The sequence below is a fragment of the Drosophila albomicans genome, chromosome 3 (genome assembly GCF_009650485.2).
Source record: "Drosophila albomicans strain 15112-1751.03 chromosome 3, ASM965048v2, whole genome shotgun sequence".
Taxonomy (NCBI): Eukaryota; Metazoa; Arthropoda; class Insecta; order Diptera; family Drosophilidae; genus Drosophila; species Drosophila albomicans.
The window spans coordinates 48,299,242-48,323,435 of NC_047629.2; the positions used below are offsets into that span (position 1 = coordinate 48,299,242).

The following is a 24,194-nucleotide window of genomic DNA, read 5'->3' on the forward strand; positions in this document are numbered from 1 at the left end:
TACGCAGGCGCAGAGACAGCGACAGCAACAAGAGCAACAAGAGCAACGACAGCAGCAACACCAACGACAGCGACAGCAACGACAACAACAGAAACGACAGCAACTGAAGCAGATCGCATTACTGTTGCTCTCTTCGTGATTGTGTCTAGTTATGGCTGCTGCAGTGTTCCAGGAAATAGTCTTGCCCTTTGAACTCAGCGTGACTTGGCGTTAAGCATCTAAGTATCTAACGGATGCATGAACTGCTTTGCTGCAACCATCAACCTGACGACCAAACTGGCAGCAAGCAGCATCATCACCTGGCGATTTATTGAACATTTTAATTACGCCCCGCGGTCAGGAGCCATAAAGTGGCCAAAGAGAGAGAGAAAGAAAGAAGCTGGGCTGTGTTGGCTGGCGATGTCTATCAAACGGGCAACAAACCGGAAAAAGCGTTGAGCAAACAACAAGCAGCAAACAGCAACATTGAAAGCAAACAAACAAATTAATTGCGTGGATTTGCATGAGAAACTACAGTTAACAACATAACAACTTTGGCTCAAGTGAAATGTGTGCACAACAGCAACAGCAACCACAGCAACAGCAACAACATCTAAGTACAACAGCGATAACAACTAAGTACAACAGCAGGCCAAAACTTAATGCTAAATGAGATTTTCGGTAGCTTTTAGCTTTAGAGCAGCGGCAACATCGTGAGGCGGCAATCTACTTGAAATTTCACGCTCTTTAAATAGCAACAACAACAACAACTTGAGCACTGACAAGAACTTGGGCCCCCCCAAACAACAATTAAGTAAACCATTCACAACACAAACACACACACGCACACACACACACAGAGACAGAGAGACACTTGAGGCCGCACAACAAAATTTCATTTTCACTTGACGCATCAAATTAAATAACAAATAAAAAGCCCTTCAAAGAAAAATACAAGTGATGTACAACAACAACTCCAAACATGCAGCATATAATAACAACTAATTTTGTGTTCTGTTTTCTGTTTTCCGTTTTCCGTTTTTTATTTCACTATAAATACATAACCAAAGTGAGTGAGTGGGTCGCTCTACAAGTTGCGACGACTTTCACGTAATTAAATCAAATTTCAAATGAAAATGAAAATGAAAATGAAAATTATTTATTAATTGCGCCACGAGAGCAAAACACAGAAAGTCACTTCAGCTATCACTCTGTGGCGTCTGTGGGTGGGGGTGAGACTCTCTCGACTGCGGCATGTGGCATGCCCCCAATCGTGCTTAACTATATATATATGTATATACAAATTTGCATTGAATCAACAGCTTTTTGGTTTCAGCCGTGCAACATTTACGCCAGGGCCAATTTGAATAACAAGTTGCCTTTGCATCTCTGAGATGCTCACGATATTCCAGATACAGATACAGCTGCAAATACTGATACAGATACAAATACAGATACAGAGAGTATCTCATCTCTGACATCGCTGTCAGTTACATGCGATTAACATTAGCAGCCATCGCTTGCTGCTGCTCTCGCTCATTAAAAGTAAATTTCGTGCTGTTGGCATAAATCAAGCGAAGGAAAGTGAGAAATTCACAAGGATAAAATATGCATTTAGAGCAAGCTGCCAGCAGCAAGGGCAAGGGAAAACACGGCAACAAATGCTACCCGTGTAGCATAGGAAATAGAAACAGATTTAATAATCGATTGCTACAGCTAATCGGCTTGTGGTGAATTATACATATTTCCATAAATGCAGTTAAATCAGACAGCTTAACATGCAACTTTGCTTTCCCTATGATCTAAGTTTGCAAAATCAGACCAAGAGGAGAAGCAAAAAACATTGTCGATAAAAGTAGATTCAAATTAGAACAAAATTAGAGATGGTATTTCAAGAAACTATCGATAAGATGATGCTAAAATATGTCAATAGGGAAGTAATAATAAATTGCCAGCTTACAACTTTTTGAAGTATTATTATTAGTTACAAGCATTTAAAACCGTTATCGATAGTCTAAAATTAAGGTTTCATAGTAGAAATGAAAATTTAGAAGAGCACTTTAAAATACTATCGATAGTTGAAAATTGTTTGTTGAAAACTTTCTAAAGAACTAGTTGAAGGAGTTGAAAATGAAAGAAATGATTAAAATAAACTTCCAATTCACAAATTTTAGAAACACTACACCATCCACATACAACTGGGCCTGCAGAAGTGTTATCGATAGTCTCAATAACTAGAAAGCGATGCAAATAATCGAAAAATAATGAAAGAACAGGAGCTGTAATTAATGATGCAAATAGTTCCAAGCTAATTTTTCAAGTATTACATGAACATTATGTGAACTTTTTCTGTTATCGATAGTCTCCGATAACTAGAAAAGTATTAAAAAATCTACAAGTGATTTAAGAATACGAACTGGCTGCAATTGATGAGAATTATATATGCCAATCTATTCCTAGAAGTATTTCGTTAACATCATAGAGCTTTAAGACAAGACTTTAAGACTGTTATCGATAATCTCGATAAATAGTAAATAATAAGAAATAATAAATAGTAATAGAATAAGATTTAGCTACAATTAATAATGTCTACACATGTCAAACTACTTTTCGAAGTACTATATCATACAACATAGAACTTCAACTCTTTAATGGTGTTATCAATAGCCTCTAACTAACTAACTAGAATCCTATGCTAAAAAATAATTAAGAAATAATCTTAATCACATGAGTATCTTATTCAATCACTATTTATTCAAATATTTAAGGAATAGTAAACGCTTCAGAGCTTTAGACTAACCTACCTCTTTATAATGCAATCGATAAATTCGATAAATTAAAACTTAAGAACTGCCCATTGTTAGCCACAATTGTTCTATAGAGTCTCTCTTTATTTGCCTTTTGCTTTATTATGCATGTGTTATCCACACAATTGCCACCACACACACAAACACACTCGACACATGTTGCAAGTTGGCAAGAATTAGCTGTCGAAAGTTGTTTTTTGGCAAACATCAGTATAATTGACACTTCATTTGAAAAGCTGCACGTGTAGCATACAAGAAACCAAGAAGTAGGCATAACTAAGCAAACATTGAGTCTGAAAACTCTCCGGCTGTATAAAAGCAAAATTTTTTTGCTGTGCCAAATCAAACAACAACGGCAGCAAATGCAAGTGCAACAACTAGAGGCAGAGGCAGAGGCAGAGGCAGAGGCAGCAATAGAACTTGCAACAACGCGGCAAAGAAATCAGCGGAAATGTCACTTTCTTTTCAATCAAAACGCAATTCATGGCACTCGAAAAGCATCAACGGGCAATGCAACATAAGGTCGTGCCACTTCATGAGGCGAGACGCGCTCGACACTCGACTCTGCAACAACAACAGCAACAAAATCAACAACAAAACGGAAAGGTAGCCGCTGCTGTTGCTGTTGCTGAGAGAGAGAAACACGATTTTCGAGTGTGGGCAACTGGGTGGGCCAAGATAGGCCAAGAGCAAGAGTGAAGCGGAAGAAGCGGAGAAGGAAGAGAGAGAGAGTGGAAGCGGAAGAGAATCGGGGGGGAAGGGAAAGGGCTAACTGCCACTGCCTGAACTTTAACCTGTGCCATGTCGAACGACAAGAAAGCTACACAAAAAAAAAAAAAAAAAAGACGGACGCGACGCTTAATTTGCAATTCGTGGAAAATTCCTTGAACTAAAGCCTAGTTAAGGCAGCTTCCCCCCACCCCCGCGCGCTGCTCCCATATGGCTGGCTGTATGGCTGCCCAGTTGGCAGTTCGCTTGTCCAACAACATGGTAAATATTTAAAAATGTACTTAGCCAAAGTGAAAGAGACAGGCAGACAGTCCGACAGACAGACGGACAGACGGACAGACAGACAGACAGTCAAAGAGGGGCAAAGCTAGACAGTTAGCAAAGCGCAACTCTCGGTGGAACAATGCGATGAGGCGACAGTTGCACATTTGAACAGATGCGACAAACAGCTGACTCCAGCCAGCTACAAAAAAAAAAAAAAAGACCCCGACTCAAACTCAATAATAATGCCAGCCAGTGTAAATCACTGGCAACAGCGAACAGACTAAAGGAAGAGCTTGCAACATGGAGATGCAACACAAGACACAAGACACAAAACACAGCCAAACCAAATGCAAATGATTGGCATGGGAAGCGCTCTTTTCTGGGTGAAGAGCTGCACAACAAGAGCCTAAACACTCGTCCCTCCGTCCCTCCCTCCATCCGTCCGTCGCTCTGAAGAAGTTAACTTCAATTATGTGCTAAGTAGCAAGGAGCTACAACAAGCTGCAACAAGGCTACAATTAGTAAAGAAAATTGGTAACAAACTGAGTGAGAGTTGACTTGACTTCAACTTCACTAAAGTTAAGTTGACTTGACGCGACTGCGACTGCGACTTCGACCAAGAGTTCGCCAACAGCTTGACAATGACAGCTAACATGGCGTATGAGCAATGTTAAACAGTTTCAAATGTGATGCTTTTAGCTAAGCAGTCGACTAAACAATCGATTTGGGGATTAAACTGATGGCAACGAAAGTTTTCATTATAATGAAACTTTTTGCAATTGCACTTTTAATTGAATTAAAAGTATCTTCTGCTTGTTGCAGATTTAATTCTTTTATTTTGGCGACAGTTTTGGAAAGTTTACTTAAATTAAGAAATCTTAATTATGAAAGAAAAATACATTTAAGAACGCCTAAAAAGCCTATTAGAAATATTTATAAAATTCAAAAATTTCACTACATTTAAAATTAAATTAAAATTTAATAGTATTCTTGCGCATACTCACTATCTTAGTTTTAAGCCTATAAAAAATATTTATCGAATCTGAAAATTTCACTAAATTTCAAACTCTAAGATTTGGGCTGTCTGTATAAATAATAATACATCCATTATGGCAGCAGTCTGAATTTTCTTAAAATAATGTATGACAAATAATTTATAAATAATATTTATCGAAAACAACATTTTTCAAAGTATTCAAGATAAATTTTCAGTTATTTATAGAAATAATATTTTTATTTTGGCGGCAGTTTTGGGAGTTTTCCTCAATACAATACAATTTATTAGCAATAAAGAAAGAAAAATATTTTGAAAAAAGCCTACACATAAAATATTTATATTGCAATCATAAGCTTCATTAAATATGACAGTATTCAAGCCCATTGGCTATTTAAAGAAATTATATTTTTATTTTGACTGCAGTCTGTATTTTCTTAAACTTTCCCTAAATGAAGACAATCTAATTGCCCCTATTATTCAAAAGTAATAAACTTAAGAAAGCCTATGTATAAAAACAATATTTATCGAAGTCAAAAACTTCACCAAATCGCTCAGTATTCAAGCCTCTAATTTGATTGTTTGGCTATTCATAAAAATTCTATTTTTATTTTGACTGGAGTCTGTGTTTTCTTAAGCTTTATTAAGAAAAATAATATAAGAAAATAAAATTCGCAACAATGCATGTAAAAATGTATGGCAAATGTATTTTTTATGTAATTTTGGTCGAAAGGGCAACTTTTTAAATGAAGTCTATCCCATTCAACTTATACATCTTTAAAATGACTCTTGATGTTATTTAAATGTAGCAGTCTTTAATCCTTAACAAATTTACAATACCATGTCAAAATGTTGAATTATTTATTTTCTCAAAAAGTAATAAAATTTAAAAGCATTCGTCGAATAATATTCACTTAAGACATTTCTAAACCAACTCAACAAAAATCAAAAACATTCGTCGAATAATTCCAAAGCATTATAATTGAAAAACATTCACTTAATAAATTTTCTCAAGCAACTTATCCACATCATTAAAAAGTAACAAGACTTCAATACACAATCCGACAGCAGATGGGGAAGTCTCTTGCTGCTCTTTTGTTTATAATTAAATGGCTCAATTAATTGCAGCTTAACTCTTACCGAGTGCAACTGCAGTTTGTTGAATTCTTTTGCACGTATACACGAACCCAGTGATTATTTATTTAATTTGTTAGTGATAGCTGCTGCCAAGCGTAAAGGGCGCAAAATAAAACTTTGCTCATTGCAAATGGAAAAAAAAGACGGGATGCAAAAGTACTTTTGAAAACATTTAAATAGCTAAACAAAAGTGCGCAAAAGGCCATTGAAATGTTGATGATGACGACAAAAATAGAGAAGAGAAGAAGGAACTATCTATGTATGTATGTATGTGTGTTTGGGTAAATGGGGAATACATTTAGAAAGTTTTGCTGGATGGCAAGGAAAAGTTGGCAATGGCTGGGAAATGGTTGGCATTTATGGAAAGGAAGTGACGGGGCGATGCAATTGGGTTGGGATTGGGATGGGATGGGACTGCAACTGCGATTGTGGTTCGCCTTTCGCACAAATTGCCAAGCAAATAGCAAAGAGTAAGAAGTAAGAAGTAAGCCAAGACTTTAGAGTAAGACTAAGTAAGAGAGTGTGTAGAGTGTGTGTGCTACACACACACACACGTGCTGCTGATGCTTCCCCAACTCTATTGCATCAATTTCTTAATAACTTTTCATTTTTGTTGCCCTTGCTTCCGCTGGCAGCAAAGCAAGAGAAGGCAAGAGGCGAGTGCAGTCATGCAATTTGTGGCATTATGTGAGGGTCTCGTTTGCCATTAACCTGCTGCAAGTCTATTTTGAATGCAGAGCTTCAGCTTGTGAGCTGAAGTTGAAGTTGCAGCCTCTGACGTTCTGTGCTTTGTGCCTTTATTGCGTTTAACCGTTTTCAATTTGAGCCTGGACCTTGTCCACTATTATTAAAAAAAAAAGAGATGACTGTTTAGTTACGTCTGCAACTGAGCGTCAATTTCGCACTTGCCAAGAGCAACAAACACAGACACACACACACACAGGCAGGCAAAACAAATATGTGCGTTGGCCACACTTAGACGGCTCATGGAGAGCCAACGAGAGGAGGAGACAAACAAGCTCAAAGCGAGGCAAATATTTGCAACTGACAAGCGCGACGGAATCGCCAGTTGCAACTTGAAGTTTGTGGATGATGATGCCTCAAGCCCACGCAACGGGTGATGCAACTGCAACTGCAACAGCAACAGCAAAAAAAAAAAAGAATACTTAGTTTAATTACAAGTTCCCTTGGCCACATCAATCACGACAGCAAACTGATATCTGATTTTATTCTAACTCTATTTGCAGAAGACGGCGACAGCGAAACCCACCAAATATCATTATTATCCGCACAATCAACACATCTATCTGCTGCCCGAATGCGCCATACAACAGGTCTGCAATGCGGTCTATGTGCGTCTCAACTACACCCAACCACTGTGCGCCTGTCCATCAAGGTGAGCATCCAACTGAGCAGACAGACAGACCTTCAGTTAGATACAGTCAAAGAGACAGACAGACAGACATTCAGCAAGACAGCTGCTAAACACTAAACCCAATCTGTCTTTTTCCTGTTTCCTTGGTTTCTCTCGCAGATATCGTGATCCCTGTTCGGCGAGTCTCAACGAGGATGATCAGCACACCACCAAATTGGTCGGTGATAATAAGAAGAAGGTAAGTCAAGATCAGTTCTACAATCTGCCATCTAACAGTAGGGGGCGTGCGATCCAAAGCCAAACTGCCAAAGTACACTTAGCGAAACGAATGAGCGACAACTGCATCTGATTTGTCTGCAAAAGGGAATTGAATTAACAAAGCAGCTGAGTGAAGGGAGGGTTGAACTTGAGGTTTACAAAGAGGAAAGATTGAATTGAAGTTTGAAGGTAGAAGGTAAAAACTTTAAGTTTCATTCAAATGTTAGGATGACAATTTATAAATATAAAATTGATATTAATATTAATTGAATACAATCTAGAATGAAATCCTACTTAGCTTTCTAATTTTTTCCAATATATATTTCAAAATTACATATGTAGAATACGTTTGAAAAAATTGGACACACAGAATTACAGATGAAACTTTTTGTATACTTCAGAATATACAGAGGAGTCAGACAATTAGTTAGTTTTAGTAGAACATTATTTTCTTAATTATGTTTTATATTGAACTCAAAGTGTGAGCCTAAAGTTTGATTGATTTTTCTTCGCTTTTTAATAAGGTTTGTTTAGGAAGTCTTCAGAAAGTTTAATTATAAGCAGGTGGCTAAATTTATAAACATTCTCAAATCTGAATTAGAAATGAATACAAATTTATTAAGATCTACAGGAAATACATTACTAAATTAGAAAAAGCTCATCCGGCACAAAAGTGCATTAAGATAATATTTTAGCATGAAACTGAGCTTCGAGACTTCGAGATTAGATTGATTTCATTAATAAATCCACTTCCTCACAGAATGCAATTTTAAATCAATAAAGTTGCAATCATAATCAGCACCCCATAAACTAAGGAGCAATAAATAGAATAATAAAAGACAATCAAAAGATAATAAAAGAAGATTATTGCATCAATTTCGGAAAATCATCAAACCAAACTTAACAAAAATAAAAATAAAAAGGAAGAACACTGCGCGTTTGGAATTTAATTCGATTTTCTCAGTGCAACGTGTTTTCCCAGTGCATTGCAATTCATATCAAAGTAATTGGTATCCAATGATAGATCTTCTGTCTGAGCACGACCAGCGAGCGATCCCAGCTGGTAACTGTTTAGATTGCCAAACAAGATTTCCTAGAAGGATACTTCCTAGCACTGCTGGCACTACTCCATGTGTCTCTACTCCTCTCACCACCCACCCTACTACTCCCTGAGAGTGTGTGTGTGGCTAACTCACGTCGTCAATTAGTTGACGGAGCAGTTAATTGAGTTATAAGTGCTGCCTCTAGTAGCTGACTGGCTGGTCAACATCAAAAAGGAAAATATCATGTGAATTAAATAATAAAGCACAATTTTAATAGTTTAATGGTCTACAGGTGCAACAAGTAGCGTGGGCGAAAGGGGGGAAAGAGTGGTGGGGAGGCTCGTATGTGGTGCATAATTGTACAAGAGAGTACCGTTGAATGCCACACTTGTTGTCTCGATATCTTGCCGGAACTGTACCAGAGAGCAAATTATGAAAATGCGTTTAAACGTTAGAAAAACACTCGACAAGCGGCAAGAGAAAGAGAGCGGGAACGGGAACGGGACTAGGAGAGAGTGAGAAGCTAGAAAAACTGGCACAGCAACTGGGAAAACGAAGCTAACCGACTGGCAGCCGGCAACTGTGCAACACAGAGAGCTGGCCACATTAACCTGAATGGCAGCCAATTGTGGCAGTAACAACAACATGAAGAGCAACAACTTGAGCGGGCGAAAGGAAATGCCGGGGCAACATGCAAAGAGCGCCGCAAGTCAATCAAATTATTGACAGCGGCAAACACCAAGCAACAACTTGCCACAGCCACTTGCAACAGTTGATGTTGCTGTTGCTGCTGCTTTTGCTACTGCGGCAAAACACGAAAAATCTGTTAAAGGACAATCATGTCAGAGCAATTGAAAGGCGATCACCGAAAACACGGCAAGCGGGATCATGAGCTTAGCTAATGTGGCACAAACACGCCCCCCTCCCCCGACCAGTTGCAATCCCCTTCTCGCCGCTAGAGCAGCCATCAACGCCCTAGGCTTTGGTGTAAGTGACAGCTACTTGTCCGAGTCAAGTCTGCCGCTCGCCCGTTGCATGTTAACTTTCAATTTGCCCCAACGATCAATGATAGCCAGCTAGACAATAGCGAGAGTTTGGGAGCACGTCAGGGTTAGAGAGGAAAAGCTGGGACTATTGAGAGGTAGTCCCGGGAGTCAGTCATAGAGATAGTATTAGAGAGGAGGCTCGTGTCAGGAAGACAGACGGAACAATAATCAAATGGGCAGTAAGCACTCAGGGATAATGAAAGAGTCAGCCTGGGAGGTATTCAGACAAGAGGCAAAGCATCTAGACGAGAAGTTAGACAGCAGCCTGGGAGGTATTCAGACCATAAGCCAAGGATTTAGGAATGGATTCTTAAAGAAAATCAGACTAGGAGGCAGCTAGACTAAGTTGGTTCGATGCGCAGTCACTGAGGTAGTCAGACAGTCACTCAGATAGTCAGACAACCGGGGAGGTGCTCAGAGAAGGAGCCAGAGATCAATACAGAGAGGCAGACAAAGTAGCTAGACTCAGTCAGCCAGTCAGCCTAGGAGCTAAGTAGGCTTTAAACTAAGGAGAAAGGGAGCAATTCTGTGAAACAGTAAGTCCCGGAGGCAGCTAAACTAAGGCAGTTCAATGAGGTAGTTAGACAATCAGTCAGTCAGGGAGCTAGCCAGTCATTCAATATGTGAAGCTAGACTAAGGTCGCGGCGCAACTTTCTTTGATGCCCAGGGGCAATGCCGCCACCATCAAGTGAATGTCTAATTGGCTGCCCAGCGGCATGCAGCACTTAGCTGCACTTCCAACACTAGCTATTAGTGCAGTCTAGACGGCTAGCTACACATATTAAATACTCTGGCTAATCAACAGGCAATTACGCTGGCTAAAACCTGCGAGGCGACCACAGAAATGCGCGAATGCCGCTCCCCCAAGGATTGGTCGCTGTTGGCGCTGCAAAACACACGCACTGGCAAATCGCACTATCTCGTCATCTGTCGCTGTCCCGATCACTTCAAAATGGGTAAGTACGAAAGTTTTCTAATTCTAATACAAGCATTTCTTAATTCCCCGCTTGCATTTCACAGAGGGACCCATGGCCCATGATCAACCCACATATGCCAGCGTTCCCGGAATCCGTGTCTTTGGCATGATGTGCGTCAAACCTGGCTACTCGGTGCGCAAACCTAGCGCACAGCCTCCCAAGCGCTACCAGCTGCAAAAGCCCTTCTATCGTCCCAGTGTAAATGGCGGTGGTCTGGGAGCTCAGAAGGACACCTATGTGCGTCCGATCTATGGAGGCGGCTCTAGCGGAAGCCAAGTGGGCAGCTCGGCCATCAGTGCCAACTATCAGCCACAGGATCAATCGTTTGCGAACGGCGGCGGCAGCAGCTCCTATCAGTATTTGAATCGTCCAGAGAGCACACACAACACGCACAGTTCACCCAACTTCCGACCGGATCAATTCACCCTGAGCGGTTTCCCCGGCAGCAACTACGGACGCAACAACGAGCGACGCGGCGAGGCGCCGCCAATTGAAGCCGCAGCCGAGGAGCGTGATGGACAGACGCCCAGCAGCAGCACACAGGCCAGCGATGAGCTGGAGGCACGCACCACACTCCAAGCGGACTCCAACCTCAATTCGGAGCTGAGCGAATCGCCGGCGGAGCTGACGACGTTGCCCGACTCGAGCCGAGTGAAGCGCGCCTTGGATGCGGCATTGGATGACTTTGAGCCCGAGTTTCCCTGGGATCGTGTGCTGGAGTTCCAACAGACTATTGTCTGGGATTAGGTTCGGAACTAGAGTAGTTAAATTTTTTCTAGCACAAAATTTTGAAAAGCAAAACACGATAATTTTCGGCAAAAAAAAAATGAATAACAAACGCACTGTGACTGAAGCAAAAATGAAGATCGCATGAAATACGAGTCTCGATTAGCGAGATCAACTACGACTACGTGAGAGGCGGTTTTACGTTACGTAACGTAGCGTCGCATCACGTCGCGTAACGTAACGTACTTACAATTTAGGTATTAAGACACCCTTAAGCATTAAGCATTTGAAATGGCATTTTCCGATCTTCAAGTTGGATCGTCTCTTTTTAATTTAAACATAATACTCGTACGTATTTTCTATTTATTGAAACAATTACGAATTAATTAAACAATTACGCGCCCACGTCCCGCCCACACTAATTGTTTAATTAATTTGTTTTGCATGTAACTCAAGCATGGCCTCAATTTAATAACATATTTATATACATATTGAAACACGACAAAACAACAATATTTAGTTTAGTTCCAAGAAATTCGCAGACAACAATTATTTAAATTGAAGAATTGAAGAAAACGAAAATATATTTAGTTGCTTATTTATGTTAGACTTAAGCTGCATTTACTAGTAGTTAAATAAATCAAGAAACCAACAATACAAAAAATTATCAATGTGAAATCCCTAATTTGAAATTGAAAAAAACAATTCATGAATTTCTTGCTGTTTACGGCGAATTCAAAATGCAAATGTAATAAAAAATTATTTATACATTTTAGTTAAATAAATACTAAATGCAATTGCAATGACGTTTTTATTGTCTGTGAAGTTTTAGTGAAAATACCGAAAGTGCATTTTGGTATATTATTAGTTTGGTATATTATTATTATCTTTGTTTTGATGATACAGTAAAAAAAAATTGTTCCTAGCAATGACTATTTCATTTTAAAGAAAAGTTTTACCTAAAATAAGTATCGCTTTTTAAAAAATTATCCTACTTGAGTCCGAAAACTAATGCGATTTGAGATAATTGTAGTAGAACATGACCAGATTTTGTAAGCTATCTTTCGGAATAATTACAGCCTCCTAGTTCTTACCGTTTAAGCTGTACACTTATCATTCAGTCGAAAATAAGTTACTAAATCCCAATTGATATTTAAGTTGTAAAAACTTACCCAACATTTCGGCATTAACAACAATGTTACAGCTGTACATAGGCGTCACCAGACGCTGTGCTTGATTCTGAAAAGCCTGCCGACAAACCTCCTTGGCCGCCGTCAAAACTTGTCCTATAAGAAAATACTTTTAAATACTTGTAAATAATTAAAGTAATTATATCAAACACACCTGAGAAAGGCCCAAACCCACGTGCATTGAGATCCTCGCCCTCCGATTGCACTGACCACTCGAGCACCGCAAAGCAGACGCCCTGCATCGGTTCCTCGCACAGTGGCCCAGCTCCTGTTGTCAGCTGAAAACCATTCACCAGCGAGCTATTGAAATCTCGACGAGCATCGCTCACATTTCGCACATCTGTGTCTGAGCTCTTGGTTTGTGTGGACCAAAAGTCCGGCTGTTCATAGTCGCTAAGATTAAGTAGAATGTTTGTGCCACAGTTGCGTGGTCCCAACGCCCAAATGCGCTCCACAAGCTCAGAGCTCGTTAGGTTGCTTAGACCATGTAGTTGTATATCTTCAAGTGCAGCAGACAGTTGATTTTTAATTGTAGTCAGCAAGGTGCTAAACTTCTCTGATAATAAAGTATTACGCTGGGTGGCAGCCAGTTCCTGAAAGTGCAAAAGTATTAATAGGAATCTTTAAAATACTCTTTTTAATGCTCACCTTGAAGACGTTGGCATGCTGCTCAAGCAGCTCCACAGCAGCCTGTGGGAGCGGCACAGCAAGCACTCGCAATGTGCCCAGTTTGTTGAGCGTCTGCTGCACAGCAATCTTCTTGGTAATATCCTTATCGTCAGCTGTCTTCACAATGGCTTCGTTTACCATATCCACAGTGGCATCGGGCACAATTGTTTCCCTAAACGACACGATTGGCTTGGAGACGTTCACTTTGATCTTGGCATAGCTCTGTTCCAAATCGTGCACGCACTTCTCCACATGTACTTCACCCAAGGTGGTTATTACATGTTCTCCTGTTGGTGCCACAGATACCTGCACACATGCATCCGCTTGATTGAGTAACTTCAGTCCCTTGACCAATTTGGGCATATCCTGTGGCTGCACTGGCTCAATGGCCACCCGCAAGATGGGCGTGGCCATAATGCTCAGCTCACTGAATGAGGTACAATCCAAAGTGCTGCTCAACGTGGCCGTCTTGACAATGTGCGCCTCCAAGCCACCAATGCCCACAATATTGCCAGCTGGCACTTCATCCAGCAGCTGGAGTTCGCCGCCCATGAACATGTAGAGATCGCCAACAGTCACCTTGGTGGCATAGGGCGCAGTCTCGGCCACACGATGCGCAGGCTGGCGCGGATCATGCTTGGGCGTTAGATTATACAGTTGCATGCCACGGCGCAAGGTGCCGCTAAAGACACGTGCAAAGGCAACGAACTCGTACTCCGAGGCCTCGACTATAGGCTCCGCTTGCGCCTCCTCCGGAGTCTCCTCTACTTTGTCAGCTTTTGTGCTTAGCTGCTCCACACCTTCCGTCAGTTTGTCGAGCGTTGTCTGTTCGGTCTGCTGTTTGCGCTCTTCGATGCGACGTCGAACTTCGTCGCGTCGCTGCTGCAGCTCCTGATCCGTCAGTCGCTTGGGACGATTCTGTGGCAGCTGCGAGACGTGCACTGGCGTCATCTTGGACACAAAGGCAATCACATTCTCGCTGCTCGCATTGCAGCTCTTGAAGCTCTCCTTTAACTCCAACGTTGCAGCTGGCAGCGTGTTCAATTCCACATTCGCTGGATACAGCAAACGCTGAGCACGCTCCTCGCTGATGAGATGCGGTGGTGGCACATGACGCACCACCATCTCGAGCACGCTACGATCAATGGGCAACCACTGTCCCAGAACTGTTTTAATCTGCAGCTTGGGATCCGTAACGCGCAAATCTCGCGCAGCCAACTTGAGTCCCAGCTTCTCGGCAATCAGCGGCAGTTTATCCTTATCCTTGCGTATGGCAATAATATCATACAAGCTCCAAATGTTCTCCAGCACAAACTGCACAAACATTGGCTTCTTTGCCTTCTCCTGGGCACCAGGCATAGCCGCCTTCTTCTTGCTGTTGTAGTAGTAATCACCCCAGAGCACTTGCTCCAGCTCGTTGCGTTTCATTTCCAGACGCTCAGCGTATGTGGCAGCAAAATCACCCACGGCAAAGGCCCAGCCATCGTAGGCGGAGCAGAAGACCACATTGCCAGCAGCTGGTGAGAAATACAGCTCCGAGTCATCCACTTGCTCCAACGCTGACTCGTAGTTATCCTTGGCATTGATGTCCTCTTTGGCCAGCACATCGGAGGCAAAGATGCTGCCCAGCACTGCATTGACTTGCTCCAGCACTTGAGTCAAATGAAAGTATGCATCCAGTGGCGTCAGTTGTTTCTCCAGTATCAAACGATCCAGTTTATTGAGCAGCAGCACAGGTTTCAACTGCTCCTCGTAGATTTGCTTTAAACAGGCGCGTGTCTGGGGTCCAACGCCTTCTACGACGTCCACAACGACAATGGCACCATCACAAAGTCGAACTGCTGTGGACACTTCGCTAGAGAAGTCCACATGGCCAGGGGAATCAATCAAATTAATCAAATAATCAGCATTCTTGTTGTCCTGATAATAAAGCGAAATGCTGCTACTTTTCATTGTAATTCCACGTTCCTGTTCATCCTGCCGACTGTCCATATATCGCAGCTTGCCTAAAATTAAAGCATTTCATATAAACACGAAAAGCGTCGCAGCAACAACAACAATAACAAACCAGCCATGCGTTGTGAAATGATGCCATTGCTGGCCACGAGGGAATCCGCCAGCGTAGTCTTCCCATGATCCACGTGCGCCAATATACAGATGTTGCGCACCTGTTGCTGTTTCGCCTGCAGCAGAGCTAGGTCTCCCGCGTCCACAACGGGCATTTTATACGTTTAATTTTAACTTTATTACTTGTTGCCAAAACACTTTTTAAACAACATGCGTGCAATCGACTTGCTGTTATCGATAACTGCAACGAGTAGTTTACAACATCAGCTGCGAAAGCTCAATCAGCTGTGTGCTGCTGCCAACTGGCATCGTTGTGCGCACAAAAAGTACTCGTTGAGGAAATTCAAATTGTACTCGTTTAAGGAAGTCTAATTGTACTCATTCAAATAGCTGCAATATTTCAATACATGAAACAATAAAAATAAATGTGTTAAACCAACTTGTTTAGCAAATTCAAATTGTACACTTCAATTAAAAAGCTTTAATTAACTTTTCATTCATATTTCAAAAATATATAATAAAAAGCAGTATTATATAAAAATGCATTTCGCTGCGTGTGAACTGTCGGCTTAGTTATGTGTGTTTATAAGTATTACAAGGGCTCAGGTGTGGACTGGACATTCTGGTTTATTTAATCGCGCAATTGGCCAATTTGCTGGTTAGCTGCTCTCCATCCGTAGTCAGCAAAAAGTTGTTCTTCCAGACGGCAACACCATCGGCATTAGTTTTCAAATCGACGGACAGTTTCTCCCAAACCTTCTTCTTGGGATTCAGCTGCTCATCGGGTGTGCCGCTGTAGCCCTCAAAAGCTAGACGACTGCCAGCCGCAGCCTTGGATGGAACCACAATGGGTTCCACGACGGTGTGATCAGCGCTGCAAAGAATAACAATTAAAATTGAGACCACTAAAATATAAAAATCGCAACTCACTTGGATGTGCACAACACCATGCCCTCGGATAGGATGCCACGCATCTTGGAAGGCTTCAGATTGCAGAGCACAGCGACCAGACGCTGATCCAGCTCCTCCACGGTAACAAACTTCACCAGACCGCTGATGATGGTGCGAGGTTGTGCCTCCGCCAAATCAATCTTCAGCACATAGAGCGTATCGGCATCTGGATGACGCGACACCTCAAGCACTTTGCCCACACGTATGTCCAGACGATGTGGCGCATCTTCATCACCAGCAGCAGCAGCAGCAGCTGGCGCGTTCGCTTTCACCTTAGCTGGTGGTGGATAAGCAGCAGCAGTCAGTTTTCTAACAAGGCGCTTAATTAGTCAATATTTCTATTAATCTTCTTTCAATAACTCACTGCAACTCAGGCGTCTCGAATGCCTTACGAATGGGATCCAGCAAACGATTGATGTACTTCTCCACAGCTGCCTTCAGATCGCCAGGATGCAGTTTGTTGTCTGCGTAGTATTGCTCCAGTTCCTCGTACTTGAGGAATGTGGCATCACCACCGTTGTCAGCTGGACGATTGATCTCAAAGCCTTCGCCTTCCTTGAAGAGCGAGAAGAGCACATGCTTCACAAAGGACAGCAGACCATTGTCAGCAATGTTTCCGGGTTCACAGAACGCCTTCTTCAGCTTCTTCTTGACATTTGCGGGCGAATCGAGCAGATCGATTTTAGAGTCCTCCTCCGACGAAGACATCTTGCCACCCGCCAAGCCAGGTACTGGAAATGAAAATTGGTGAGATGCAAAGTTGTGAAATGCCTTTTGACGACTCACCCATGGGATTCATAAAGTGAATGCGTTTCTCGTATCCCAGCTGTGGCAAATACTTCTCGGAGAATGTGAAGATCTTGCGCTGATCCACGCCACCAAACTGTGCATCCACCTTCAGGTACTCCTCATCCAAGCCCTGCAATCCTGGGTACAACAAACCCGAGAGCAGCGGATATTCCACCTGCTTAACGACTTCGGCGCCGGCTTTCTTGGCATCGTGAATAGTCACCAGCGAGCTGAGTTTGTAGACATCGAGTGTGTACTCCTTGGACAACTGGTAGTCGCTGCCCTTGACAAACTTGAGCTTATCCAGCGGCACTCCAATGGAGCTCAACATGGCTTTGATCACCTGTTCGTAATACTGTGTGCGCAGCTCCAACAGCGACCATGGTGCCTTCATGTTATCCAGATAGGCATGCAGATCGGCAAACAGAATGGTCACCTCACAGCCAGCCTTGAGGAAGTCGGCAATCTTGGACATGGGCACAAAGTAGGCGACATGTGGTTTGCCTGTTGTTGCTGTGCCCCAGTAGATTTTCAGATCGCGCTCCTGCAGCACCTTGTTGAGTTTATCCTCGCCCAGCGTTTCCTGCAGGTTGCGCGTAATGAGCTGTTTCTTTTGCTCAGCGCTTAAAGTGGTTCCAACCATTTTGATGATGATTATTCGAATGCTTCTGTTGCAGGCTATGTGAAATCGTTGGCCGACGAAAGAGGAAGAGAACTGCATGCGTGGTACGCAGTATGCGGTCTGGCAACACCATCAGCTGTTTGCCGGCTGTTCAAGAGCGGTTTCGGCAAAATTGCAACTGGACACCTTAAATAAACAATATACAATAAAGAATTGTGATTATAAATAATAATAGTTTTAAATTCTTATAAAACCTAATAAGGTTGCTTAAAAATCTTGTTAATTGCATTTCACAAGAGGAGTTTTTGTACTCGCTTATTAGGTACTCATTTCAGCGTTGCCAGCTGGTCAAATTAAGATAGCATCAACTTACTAAACGTAAACAAACTTTTGGTATTGCACATTTCCGTTGTTTTAACTGAAAATGCTAAATGTGCAACGCACCACACTGTTGAGGCCGTGCTTATGTGCCATCCAACGTCGCCACCATAGTGAAGTGCGTGTTCGCTTCGCTCCCAGCCCCACTGGGCAGCTGCATCTTGGCGGCTTGCGCACAGCGCTCTACAATTATTTATTTGCCCGGCATGCGGGCGGCAAATTCCTGCTCCGCATCGAGGATACGGATCAAACACGCCTGGTGCCCGGTGCCAGCGAAAGACTGATCGAAGACTTGCGCTGGGCAGGCATTGAAATAGATGAGGGCCCAGATTGCGGTGGAGAACATGGACCCTATATACAAAGCCAGCGCACGCAGCTTTACAGGTGAGTAGAAGACGAATTTCAGATGAGGAAGTCTAACTTAAATCTTTCTTCTGCGTTCTAGCGATGCGGTAGCACGCCTGCTGGCCAATGGCAGCGCCTATCGCTGCTTCTGCACCGAACGCCGACTGGAGCTGTTACGCAAGGAAGCGCTGCGCACTCGTCAAGTGCCGCGCTACGACAACAAGTGTCGACATCTCACAGAGGAGCAGTTGCAGCCGCTGTTGGCCAAGCAAACACCACACTGCATACGCTTCAAGCTAACCTCACACGAGACGCCACTGCAAGATCTCATCTATGGCAGCGTGCAACACAATGTGAGTGAAACAGAAGGAGATCCTGTGATAATGAAAAGCGATCAGTTTCCCACATATCATTTGGCCAACGTGGTGGATGATCACCACATGGGCATAACACATGTGCTACGCGGCGTCGAGTGGCAAATCTCCACCACAAAGCATCTGCTGCTCTACAAGTGAGGAAGTGGCTTAATTAATGTGATTCACTTAACTGATGTTATATCTATTTTTTGTTAGCGCCTTTGGCTGGCAGCCACCGCAGTTTGGTCATCTGCCTTTACTGGTTAATGCTGATGGCACAAAGTTGAGCAAGCGTCAAGGTGACATTGGCATTGCGCAGTTTCGGGAACGCGGCTACTTTCCCACAGCGCTGATGAACTACATCAGCTCCGCAGGCGGCGGCTTTGAGCATCGTGCTCATGCCAAGCTGCAGCTGCTTTCCTTGTCTGAACTGGCTAAGGAGTTTCGCTTGGAGCTCGTGAACTCGCATCCCAGTCGCCTCAATGCACAGCTGCTCAACGATTACAATCAGCTAGAGATCAAGCAACGTTTAACTACGCAACAATCACGCGAGCAGCTAGTTAAGCATGTCCAGCAGCTGGTTAAGCAGACATATTCTACGCAGTAAGCTCATCATCAAATCCAACTGCAGCTTTTACTTATTATTAACTTCTTCCCTCAGCTCCCATTTGGATCTCGCTGAGTCACATATTGTGGACGTGCTCAATTGGGCGGCGCAACGTTTGACTTTGATTCAGGACTTGACCAGCAGCAAGTTGAGCTTCCTCTGGGTCAAACCCAATCAATTTGAGCTCAAGGATTTAACTGCAAAACAGCTGCAGCAGCTGATGCTGCAATTGCAAGACTTGAAGCAGTTTGAAAAGGATCAACTGAACGACACTTTAAAGAACTTTGCCAAATCCAAAGCTCTCAAATTCCCTGCGCTGATGAAAACGCTGCGTGGCGCTTTGAGTGGCCTGCAAGAAGGTCCTGGCGTAGCTGAAATGATGGAAATCCTTGGCAAAGCTGTGGTACTCGAGCGGCTTGAGGAGTGCATGAAAAAGGCGACGCAAGTGGAGTCGACACGAGTGCAACAACTCTGACTACGTTTTATTTAATTAGAGGAAAGACATTTGACGACAATTTTTTGATCGTAGTTATTACAATACGTATTGTTAATAAATTTATAATGTATTTTTGTTGAGAATATTTCTTGTTTGTAAACCATGGCAAAATCCAAAGCCTTCGCTTTTAAGCACCGCTCCAATTCATTTTGGCATTCACTGTCCGCATTTTAAACACGCTCCTTCCATCGATTAATTATAAGTATAATATATATATGTTGATATTTTGGTAAGTTTATAATACGCTCGCTGCTTAACTAAAGTCGCGATTGGAGAGCACAATGGGTGCAACCAAACTCCAACCGTAGATGAAGATGCCCAACCAGCTGGACACGATCTTGACCCACATCGATGCCTCGTTGGTGTTGAACAGCGCAATGTCCGAGTTGGGTTTGTACCAATTGGTCAGCGTCATCATCACGTAAAGAGAAGCTGTAGAAGTAGTACTCAATTAGTTAAAGACAACATACAAAGCGGTTTAGAGGTGAGGTTCTAGATTGTCATTGAACTGAACTGTTAAAATAATGAAAATCTTATTAGTTCTTTTCTATAAAATTATTTTCTAAAAGTTAAAATACAGCAGCTTCCTTATTTAATAAGTAAGTAATTAATTAAGTAATTATTGCAAGTCCAATATCGGATAAATATGCTACCTAAAAATTATATTTCTAAAATTGTTAACATATATCAAATGATAAATATTAAATGGTAGTATAACGCCCCAGCAGCCAGTACTCTCTTTTCTATTAAAGGTTCTTTTAAATACTAGATTTCATTTAATAAATAAATAATATATAAAAGAACAATTCTCTGGCGGAATTTGTACGTCATTATTTGCAATGAAAAAACATAAACTGAAACCATTTCAAAAATAAGTAAAGGTTATTATTAAAGCTCTCGATAAATATAGTAATATATTTAAAGCTTAGATTGACTTAAAAAGTATTTTTGCTAAGGTTTTTTTTCACTTTAGATAGTGATTCACGCTACATATGCGTCAGAGAATTACTCATATTTAAAATAGTTTCTCTTTTCATTTTTAATACCCAACAATATAAATGATTCAAGAGCAGCAAGGTTTAAAACCAAATCTTTGCTTCACAGGTTTAAAAAATCTTAGCAACAAACGAAACCTTTTCTTAGCCATGAACCAAACTCATTTAAACCTGAATTAAGAATGAAACTAAACGACTTCAACTCTTGAATTTACTTACCACAAACGAGCACAGTGTGGAATGCAGTCCAGTTGTAGGAGACGCCTTCGGTTTCATTGTCCGTCTCCTTCTTGCCTCCGCCCTCGACGTTGCCCGTCTCTGTGTCTGATAGAGCTTCTGTTAAAACTGGGATTAGTGGCAGGACAGAAGGGCAGATGTTGTCGGGCAAATTGTACACAGTTTCGTTAAAATAACCATAACCAAAAGGTTAAACAGCAATTTAACGTTAGTTTGGTTAGTGGAAAAAAGTGTTAAGTAAAAGCAAAAAAATATAGCGAGAAAAAAATATAGAGAAATTAAATGGTGTTAGTCATTGTTAGCTCATTGTATTTTGTACAGCGTAAATGAAAAGCTTGGTGTGTGGAATTTTCTGAGAATGAAACTGTGGCCAGGTGCATGACAAGTGATGCTGCTGCTGCTCAAAAATTGAATTGAAACCTACCACGCTTTTCGCTGCTGTCATGATTGATCTTCGAGACTTCCACGGCGGAGCTAAAGCAATTGTAGAGTATGCAAAGCAGCCAAACAACGAGGCCAATGATGTTGGTCGTATCAAAAGTAACCTTGGATTTGTGTGTAGGCGGCGCCAAAGTTGTGGTCACATTTTCAATCACCCCAAACATGCCAGGATTGCAAGCCCTCTCTTTAAATACAATACAAGTTAATAAAGTATTCAAATTAAATATCAAAATTCAATGCGAACCCGGATTGTTGGCCACAGCGGACCAGGTCAAGTAGACAGTGTAAAGAGTAACCAAAGAGCTTTGAAGTAATCCCGAGTGAGGAAGACGCTCCTGCACTGCTGGAAGCACTGAGAGCACGCTGATGATCAGGCAGAAGATCAAATTGATGGAGATGAAGAACTTGTTGATGCCACAGCCACTCGACTGCAAAGAGATAAAGCATTAAATCAATTAAAGGAATTAAAGCAATTAGCAAACTCGTTTAATTACTGTGGTAAAGTAGATGTAGAGCAGTGTGATGCCTGTGAGGGAAGCGATGTAACCCAGCAAAGTGACGCCAGCCAAGGCATAATAGTAGCCACGATTGTTCTCAGCATTCTCTGCAAGAAATACAAAGCAAAAGTTTTACAAATTAGTGCCAATAAATTTCTTATACAACAAATTATGCATTTATATGCAATGTACATTTAAAATAAAAATAATTTGGGAACTATTGTATTTTAGTTTTAAAAGCTTGGAGATTAACATTTAACAGTCTCAACGGTCATACAATATGTTTTCTTAGCTGTTAAATGGTTTATCCTGATAGCTAATGTGCGTTTAACTGCAAATACAACTGCAAGTATGTCTTATACAACAAATTATGCATTTATATCCAATATGCAATTAAAATAAAATAGTTTTAGAATTATTTTGGTTTTAAAAGCTTGCAGATTACCATTTAACAGTCACAATTGTGGTACAATGTGTTTGCTAAACTATAAATGTTTTAAATTAATGTACATTTAACTGCCACTTTTCATCACACTTAATAGCAGTAGCATTAAATGTAGTCGCAGTTATTGAATTCTTACCAATCCAGTTCTCAGCAACGCTGTGCGCAAAGTCCACAATGATGACCAGCTGCACCAGGATGAAGGCCAATCCACCGATGAGACCCACCCACATCATGGCCGGCCCAAAAGAACCATCCGGAATGAAGATCGCAGCAATCGAGGCACCAAAGCAGATCAAGAATTTCAAAGGCCAAAACTCGTTTTGTATATGAGATCGAGGATCACGTGAACTCTTCACGCCCAACATTATCAAAGCCATCAAGGTGAAGAAGCAAGCAAGACCAAAGCATAAACGATACACAGCCATGTAACCCAAGGCGAACTCGCAGTCAACTTGCAGTGAGCCTCCCGAGAGTCCGCCAAGTGCCTTCGCCGAATACGTTGATGTGGAATTTACGCAAAATGGAAGCTTCTTTAAAGTGTCCTGCAGTCCAGGCGACAGCGCAATGGCGCCCAGCACAGTGCCTATCAACAGCATGAAGGCGTACATGAAGCGCGAAGAGGAAGAGTTCTTGCAGGTGGGGCAAGCGGAGCAGCACATGCTTGCTGCCGTTCCCGTGCAGCACAAGGCACACTGCAAAAACAAAAATATTAATTACTAAACATAAATGCAGGGGTCTATTAAATTAGAGGAAATCGTAGATTTTAATTAGTATACACAGTACTTTGTTTATAAACCGGTCAAAACTTGACGATAGCTTTTAAATATGGAATTTTCCTTTAACAGTGCTGCCCTTTGTTGGCTAAATCTAGCCTTTTCTTTAAGTTTACAATATACTATTAGACAGAAATTTAATAAATTTTTAATTTCCTTCAGTTGCTCTTAGCCGGTTATGCTTTTAGACTCTAATAATTAGAGTAACGACCACGGAAAAAAACTTGTGAAACAAAATTTACAAAAAAAAAACGTTTCAACCACAGACAAAGAACTAAGATTGCTTTATATACAATAAATAAATATCAAATGATAAGATGTACATTTTATCTTTAAATTTACTTAAGATAATATGTTACTTTTGTCTTTATCATTAAGCTTTAAACAAATGTGATAATAGCCCTTTTTAAGAATTTTCAACATATACATTTTTAGCCGTTTCTTCTAAAATTCTGGCAGCACTGTTTGGCAAACGAAATTTAACAGGCACTGTGAAAATCGATTCAGATGCTGCTGCAGTTGTTTGCCATATGCGCAATATGTTTTTCACATATCAAATTTGATTGCAATCAACGCACCTGTGCCGCCGAACAAAGGCCCAATGCAGCGCCCATTGTTTGTTGTTCTCCTTATGTAGCGTTAATTGGATATTTATTTAAATTAAACACTCAATATTTTGGTTTGTTATTCTTTTGTTTTTTCTTTCTTCTGAAAGCTGTTTCACTTGTCGTAGTGTGACCAAAAGCAATAATTCCGAAATAGACATTTTGACGTCATGAGATATACCAATGACAGAAACTCGCACAATATTTTCAAACAGGCGCGTAGTTCTAAGAAACTCTTGATGATTTGTTAAAAATCTAGAAAGCACGTTTCTAGCATTATTCCAGTATCCTTCTGTATCTATGTACATAATTGTTTATCTAGAAATACAATAATACAACCTTAAATCGAGGGGTACCCGTATTTTCTTCATACAAATGGAATTGAAACCAAAATA

General features: G+C 41.5%; 5 protein-coding genes across 7 annotated transcripts in view; 2 read left to right on the forward strand and 3 right to left on the reverse strand.

Annotated features, from left to right (window-relative positions):
* The window catches only part of LOC117570966 (uncharacterized), a 33,074-nt gene extending 20,987 nt beyond the window's left edge, over nucleotides 1-12,087 (forward strand). Inside the window, exons 2-5 of the mRNA XM_034252909.2 lie at nucleotides 7,158-7,306; nucleotides 7,445-7,523; nucleotides 10,439-10,589; nucleotides 10,654-12,087. Of these exons, the coding sequence (XP_034108800.1) occupies nucleotides 7,158-7,306; nucleotides 7,445-7,523; nucleotides 10,439-10,589; nucleotides 10,654-11,357 (1,083 nt within the window). The 3' untranslated portion in view covers nucleotides 11,358-12,087. The remainder of the gene's footprint in view (nucleotides 1-7,157; nucleotides 7,307-7,444; nucleotides 7,524-10,438; nucleotides 10,590-10,653) is intronic.
* Nucleotides 1-15,505, reverse strand: part of LOC117571642 (elongation factor-like GTPase 1) — a 90,343-nt gene extending 74,838 nt beyond the window's left edge. Inside the window, exons 1-4 of the mRNA XM_034253872.2 lie at nucleotides 15,264-15,505; nucleotides 13,175-15,201; nucleotides 12,681-13,119; nucleotides 12,509-12,622 (exon numbers count right to left, since the gene is read on the reverse strand). Coding sequence (XP_034109763.1) covers nucleotides 12,509-12,622; nucleotides 12,681-13,119; nucleotides 13,175-15,201; nucleotides 15,264-15,417 — 2,734 coding nt within the window. The 5' untranslated portion in view covers nucleotides 15,418-15,505. The remainder of the gene's footprint in view (nucleotides 1-12,508; nucleotides 12,623-12,680; nucleotides 13,120-13,174; nucleotides 15,202-15,263) is intronic.
* Nucleotides 15,506-15,720: 215 nt separating this feature from the next.
* Nucleotides 15,721-17,727, reverse strand: LOC117567890 (tyrosine--tRNA ligase, cytoplasmic). Its single transcript, XM_034248162.2, has 4 exons — nucleotides 17,000-17,727; nucleotides 16,578-16,944; nucleotides 16,193-16,522; nucleotides 15,721-16,136 (listed from the first exon to the last, which is right to left on the reverse strand). Exons 1-4 carry the CDS (start codon nucleotides 17,721-17,723, stop codon nucleotides 15,890-15,892), a joined length of 1,668 nt encoding a protein of 555 aa, XP_034104053.1. The 5' UTR covers nucleotides 17,724-17,727; the 3' UTR covers nucleotides 15,721-15,889.
* Nucleotides 17,728-17,970: 243 nt separating this feature from the next.
* Nucleotides 17,971-19,785, forward strand: LOC117567891 (probable glutamate--tRNA ligase, mitochondrial). The gene is made up of 4 exons (XM_034248163.2): nucleotides 17,971-18,386; nucleotides 18,448-18,858; nucleotides 18,920-19,306; nucleotides 19,365-19,785. Exons 1-4 carry the CDS (start codon nucleotides 18,049-18,051, stop codon nucleotides 19,783-19,785), a joined length of 1,557 nt encoding a protein of 518 aa, XP_034104054.1. The 5' UTR covers nucleotides 17,971-18,048.
* Nucleotides 19,757-23,940, reverse strand: LOC117567892 (serine incorporator 1). 3 transcript variants are annotated; one of them, XM_034248166.2, is made up of 7 exons: nucleotides 23,773-23,940; nucleotides 22,558-23,113; nucleotides 21,974-22,083; nucleotides 21,724-21,907; nucleotides 21,463-21,663; nucleotides 21,021-21,125; nucleotides 19,757-20,238 (listed from the first exon to the last, which is right to left on the reverse strand). In XM_034248166.2, exons 1-7 carry the CDS (start codon nucleotides 23,806-23,808, stop codon nucleotides 20,060-20,062), a joined length of 1,371 nt encoding a protein of 456 aa, XP_034104057.1. In that variant the 5' UTR covers nucleotides 23,809-23,940; the 3' UTR covers nucleotides 19,757-20,059. The 3 variants fall into 3 exon arrangements, with proteins under 3 accessions (XP_034104057.1, XP_034104056.1, XP_034104055.1); XM_034248165.2 differs by having other exon boundaries at nucleotides 21,021-21,137; XM_034248164.1 differs by having other exon boundaries at nucleotides 21,021-21,146.
* Nucleotides 23,941-24,194: the final 254 nt, after the last annotated feature.

Coding starts and splice junctions, on each gene's coding strand:
- LOC117567890 (XM_034248162.2), bottom strand. CDS start 17,723: ATGCAGTTCTCTTCCTCTTTCGTCGGCCAACGATTTCACATAGCCTGC. Junction 16,945..16,999: donor TCACTTTATGAATCCCATGG/GTGAGTCGTCAA, acceptor TTTCATTTCCAG/TACCTGGCTTGGCGGGTGGC. Junction 16,137..16,192: donor ATGGTGTTGTGCACATCCAA/GTGAGTTGCGAT, acceptor TATTCTTTGCAG/CGCTGATCACACCGTCGTGG.
- LOC117567891 (XM_034248163.2), top strand. CDS start 18,049: ATGCTAAATGTGCAACGCACCACACTGTTGAGGCCGTGCTTATGTGCC. Junction 18,387..18,447: donor CAGCGCACGCAGCTTTACAG/GTGAGTAGAAGA, acceptor TCTGCGTTCTAG/CGATGCGGTAGCACGCCTGC. Junction 19,307..19,364: donor AAGCAGACATATTCTACGCA/GTAAGCTCATCA, acceptor TTCTTCCCTCAG/CTCCCATTTGGATCTCGCTG.
- LOC117567892 (XM_034248164.1), bottom strand. CDS start 23,808: ATGGGCGCTGCATTGGGCCTTTGTTCGGCGGCACAG. Junction 21,908..21,973: donor TCTACATCTACTTTACCACA/GTAATTAAACGA, acceptor ATCTCTTTGCAG/TCGAGTGGCTGTGGCATCAA. Junction 20,239..21,020: donor CCACACTGTGCTCGTTTGTG/GTAAGTAAATTC, acceptor CTACTTCTACAG/CTTCTCTTTACGTGATGATG.